At 61.3% G+C, this 4,712-nt stretch overlaps 1 protein-coding gene across 5 annotated transcripts in view; it reads right to left on the minus strand.

Moving 5' to 3' along the window:
* The window catches only part of SLC6A6 (solute carrier family 6 (neurotransmitter transporter), member 6), an 85,233-nt gene that overhangs the window by 5,352 nt on the left and 75,169 nt on the right, over window positions 1-4,712 (minus strand). For all 5 annotated transcript variants that reach the window (XM_010862487.1, XM_010862485.1, XM_010862484.1 and 2 more), the window contains 4 exons: window positions 3,365-3,502; window positions 2,284-2,386; window positions 1,605-1,705; window positions 333-503 (listed from right to left, as the gene is read on the minus strand). In XM_010862487.1, coding sequence (XP_010860789.1) covers window positions 333-503; window positions 1,605-1,705; window positions 2,284-2,386; window positions 3,365-3,502 — 513 coding nt within the window. The remainder of the gene's footprint in view (window positions 1-332; window positions 504-1,604; window positions 1,706-2,283; window positions 2,387-3,364; window positions 3,503-4,712) is intronic.

Below are 4,712 nucleotides of genomic sequence, written 5' to 3' on the forward strand. Positions count from 1 at the left end.
CGTGGGCTGGGCTCAGCCCTCCCCCCAGCTCCTGTCTCAGAAACAGCCCGGCCCCCTGCTCTGGGGGTGAAGCCCTGCCTCTCATCTTGGCATTTGAAGCCGCTGCCCCCTGGCCTGCTGCCTGGCCCGCAAAGGTGCCGCTGCTGCCCCATCTTCCCACCACGCAATCTCCTGCCCGCAGCTTCAGCCACGCCACAGGGCCAGGGAGGGGCCTGGGGCTCAGAGAGGGCCAGCGCGGCACCCCAGGGCACATAGCAAACCGACAGCTGTCTGGCCTTCAGCATCCTGCCCCTGGCCCAAATCCCCCAGGCTGGGGGGCCCTGGGTGCTTACCACGAGGAACGGCCCTTCGGTCTGGGCGAGACGGATGACCATGACCAATGGGACACACACCATGGAGGAGAGGGCCAGGCACCAGCCCAGCCCGATGGCCCAGGCAGGGTACGTGTAGACTTTGTTGTAGGTCAGGGGTACGTACTTGACAAGAGAGAAGATAAAACATCCCTGTGGGGAGACAAGCGGCGGTCAGGGGCTTCTGGGGCCAGGGCGGGGCCCACCCGAGGGCCCACACTCTTCCCCGTCTGCTGATGGAGCGGTTGCCCTGCTCAGAACCCCCTGCCGCTCCCCAGGGCCTTCTGGACGCAAGCCCCTCCTCTGGCCAGCAATGCCTGGCCCCCTGCCCACTGCCCCCTCCTGCACGGCTACGCTCCGGCTCCCCTGATTCCTCCCAGCGTCTCAGCCCCCCCCACCCTGTGCTCCCTGGGACCTCTGGGCAGGCTGCTCCCGCCCATGGGACCACCTTCCCGCATCTTCTCTGCATCCCGTCTGCCCACATGGCTCGAGTGGTAGAGAGACCGCCTGCCGTGCCCCTGACCACCCGGGCGGAGCTGGGCAGGACCCTCAGCGTGCCCTTAGGATGAACCACAAACATGCACACGTGTGCGTATGCCCAGGTGCCAAGTCGCTTCACTTGCACCGACCCTGTGCGACCCCACGGGCTGCAGCCCGCCAGGCTCCTCCGTCCACGGGGACTCTGCAGGCAAGGATGCTGGAGTGGTGGCTGTGCCCTCCTCCAGGGGATTTTCCCGACCCAGGGGAAAATCGAACCCACCTCTCTTACGTCTCCTGCGTCGGCAGGCGGGTTCTTTACCACTGGCGCCATCTGGGAATCCCGCTGGCTGCTACAGTGGCTGGCATTTTGTGAGGGGCAGTTTGTAGCTCAGATGAAAAGAGGGCACAGCCGCTCTCGGGGGTAAAGTGACGGCCTACGCAGTCACCGCTTCTCAGCCCCACATCGGTCGGCCTCCTTGTTTAACAAATGGGGACACGGGGGCCCCACAAAAAGGGACACAGTGGCCTGGAGACAGAGATCCCTGGGGGGGATCCCCCGGCACCCGGTTCCTAAACACGGGGGACAGTCTGCCCCCTGAGCTCCCCGTGGTCTGAGCGGACAGTGGCGGCCCGGCCCTGGCCCTGAGGCCCTGCTGACACGGGTTTGTCGGAGGCCAGCACTGAACTGACGCCGAGTTCCCAATGGGCGGCGGGTGAAACCGTCGAGCCCTGGGGTAGGGACGGCTGCCCACGGCCGTGTGGAAGGACACTCACAGTACAGAGAAGCGGGGTGACCACGGCCCAGCAGTACTTCATCCAGGGCCCCGGCCGGTAGCCGATCATGTCCTCAATACCATCGTAGAAGTTATCGCTGCCTGCAAGAGTCAGAGGCAGACGGACGGTGATCCGGCGTCCCAGACACAGCATCCGCCCTGGGAACCTCACGGCAGGGGCTCAAGGGCCGTGGGGTCAGCGTGGGGCGAGGAGGGGGTGTCTCCAGGGCCTCACCCAGGTGTGTGCACCTCCACACCACACAGACCCAGCACATGTTTATCTGAAAGGATCTGATATTCATGGGTCACTGGGTAGATACCGGCCACCTCAGGCAGAGTCCCAAATCCTGCTGTGGCCATCCCAAGGACTCAAGAAGGTCAGAATGGACCATTCCTGGACTCCAGGGGTGCTTCATCAAAGACAGACCCCTCAAAGGCCAAGCTCTGTGTCTGTCAAGGCATCCGGTCACACCTTGAACCTTCAGCCTGGGGAGAAGCTTCCACATGGCTACGGTCATATTTGTGGTGAAAGGGGAGCCTGGAGAGGAAGGGTCCAGGCAGGGAACAGCCTTTGTGTTTGACTCAAAATGAAATTCCCACGAGAATTCTGTTTCTGGAGCTTCTAAAGAAAGAAGCCCAAAGGGGAGACTCAAGAAAAGTAGGCAAACGTCTCTACTCACCATATATCCAGGCAATAGCAAAACATTCAAAGAACGCCACCCACAAAAGGCAGACACCGCTAGCTGCGTAGTAGTCAAAGAGCTGAAACACGTACATGCCACCCTGCGGAGAGAAAGCCAGAGGAGAACTTGCTACTTGGCCTCTAAGTCCCTCCATATATAAAGAGTTCTGGTCTGTCAACAAGAAATAGAAAGCCCAAGGCGGGGGGTAGAAATTGGGCAGAGGCCGTGAGGACCAGATAACTGTGTTAAAAGATGCCTAGAATGTGAAGTCACTCAGTCGTGTCCGACTCTTTGCGACCCCATAGACTGTAGCCTACCAGGCTCCTCCATCTATGGGATTTTCCAGGCATGACAAATTTAATTCAAAAAGTAAAAACTTAATTTAAAAACACACACAGAAAGAAACGGAAGCAAAACATGTCTTTCTTAGCATAAAAACAAATGGGTTCGCTGAAGCCTGTTTCCAACGGAGGGGCTTAAAACCCCCGGTGGCCAACAGAGAAGACTTCAGTGAGACCGAGCTGCTCGGCGTGTGAACCTGTGATCTGCCTTTCAGGGGGTGTTTCTTACAGACACTTAGAGAAACGCATTTGTTTTGAGTTCCAGGAAGGAAGACTGGGGACGTGAAAACCTGATCTGGGGGTCGAATGCAACCCTGTGCTGGAGAGTAAGGAGAGATGGGTGGTGAGCGCTGGGGGAGATGAGCCCGCGGCCCCAGCTAGGCTCACACGCTCGGCTCCCCTGCAGGCCGGCCGGAGAAGGGCCACTGCCCACAGCAGTGAGGACAGAGCTGCTGTCAAGGGGATTTCAGCCGGAGCGCCCCTTCCCTTCTCGGGAGGAGGAGGGCCGGGGGGCAGCAGGTGGCCACGGTGTTGCCAGGGTAACAGGGCAGTGGTGCGGGGCGTCTGGCTGGAGGGCGGGGTCGTGAGTCACCGCCTGCTGCCCCTGGGTGGGGTGGGACCCCCAAAGGAGGGACGACCTCAGTCGGCCGGGCCCTCTCACGCAGCCGCTGGGCGGGGCGGCAGGGGGGCGGCAGGGAGGCGGTGTGGTCCCCTCGTGCCAGGCGGGAGCCACCTACCTCCGTCACCATGGTCAGCCCCAGCAGGTAGCTGACGCAGCATATGGAGGCGATGAAGATCTCCCGGTGAAAGCCCTTCCTTAGCAAGGACGGGTGCAGGTCAACCAAGGACGTGATCTGTCCTTCCACTTCCACAAACTGGGGAGGGAAGGAGAGCCATGAGCAGCAGGCCAGCATCCCTGGGCTCAGAGAGGGGCGGGGTCGCGTCCAGGCCGAGGAGGGGCTCCGCGTGCTGCGTCCTGCCCCTGGGCGGGGCCTGGCGGGCTCCGCAGGGCTCTGTCCACGCGCCTGAGGCCCCTCCGCCCGGCACACTTGCTGACCGGTGTGTCAGCGCGGGCAGCCTCCCGCTTGGTCTGGCTTTTCCTGGAAGCCGAAGGTGTGCACCCCCATTTCTGGGCCTTGGGCACCCAGCCGGGCCAGGTACACAGCAGCACGCGACCTGTGGGTGGTGACCCAGGCAGGTCTGGGCTTCAGTTCCCAGACTGAAGACACTCGGTGGTCTTTAACCCTGCGGGCCCCGTGGGCTCCACGGGGGGATTCTGTACACGTTGTGTGCGCGCCCACAGGCCCATGTGTGTGAGTCCAGGGCTGCCCGTGACCCCCAGAACTCGTCCCTGGGCTCCCAGAGGTGATGGAAAGGCCAGTCCATAGGTAACCTTCGAGGGTGACCCTCGGTCTTTCTAAACCTTCCCATCGTTGCACCCAGCGATTTATCCCGGGGTGGGGGACGTTCCACATCGGTCCACAGAGCCGCCTCTGCTCTCACACAGGGGCGTTAACCCCGTCCTGTGGATGTAGATCACAAGGATCTTTGTGACTTCATGACCTCAAGTGAAGGTGCCCCGCAGACGGATTCCAGCCCCCGTGGCGGCCGACCTGGGCAGGACCATGTCTGTCTGTAGGCACCGCCATCCGCAGCCCAGCAGTCTAGAGGTACAGTTTGGGGTGAAAGGGCACGCTGACGCTTTTTAATTGGAGTGGCCACAGCCAAACGGCTCGGCCAGGCAACACGCCCTCTGAGGCCATCAGAGTCCACTCGACATCCAAACGCTGAAACCTCAACCCGTCGGCTCTTCCCTCTGGGGCAGACACTGGGAGGTTTGCTTCCACAGCCTTCCTGCAAGACATGGCCAACCACCGACTTCTCTGGAAGCATCAAGGGAGGATCAGGGAACACACACACGTGGGAGCAGGTCCCTCCCGTGAGCTCAACGGGGCCGGGAGTTCAGAGAAACAACGACCAAGAAGCTCTTGGAAGGGGTCCCAAGAGAACAGGGGGCAGGGGCTTAGACCTCTGATTGATGCCTCAGCCAAAGGGGTGCTGAGGCATCAATCAGAGGTCTAAGCC

Source organism: Bison bison, unplaced genomic scaffold (genome assembly GCF_000754665.1).
Source record: "Bison bison bison isolate TAMUID 2011002044 unplaced genomic scaffold, Bison_UMD1.0 scf7180017864482, whole genome shotgun sequence".
Classification (NCBI taxonomy): Eukaryota; Metazoa; Chordata; class Mammalia; order Artiodactyla; family Bovidae; genus Bison; species Bison bison.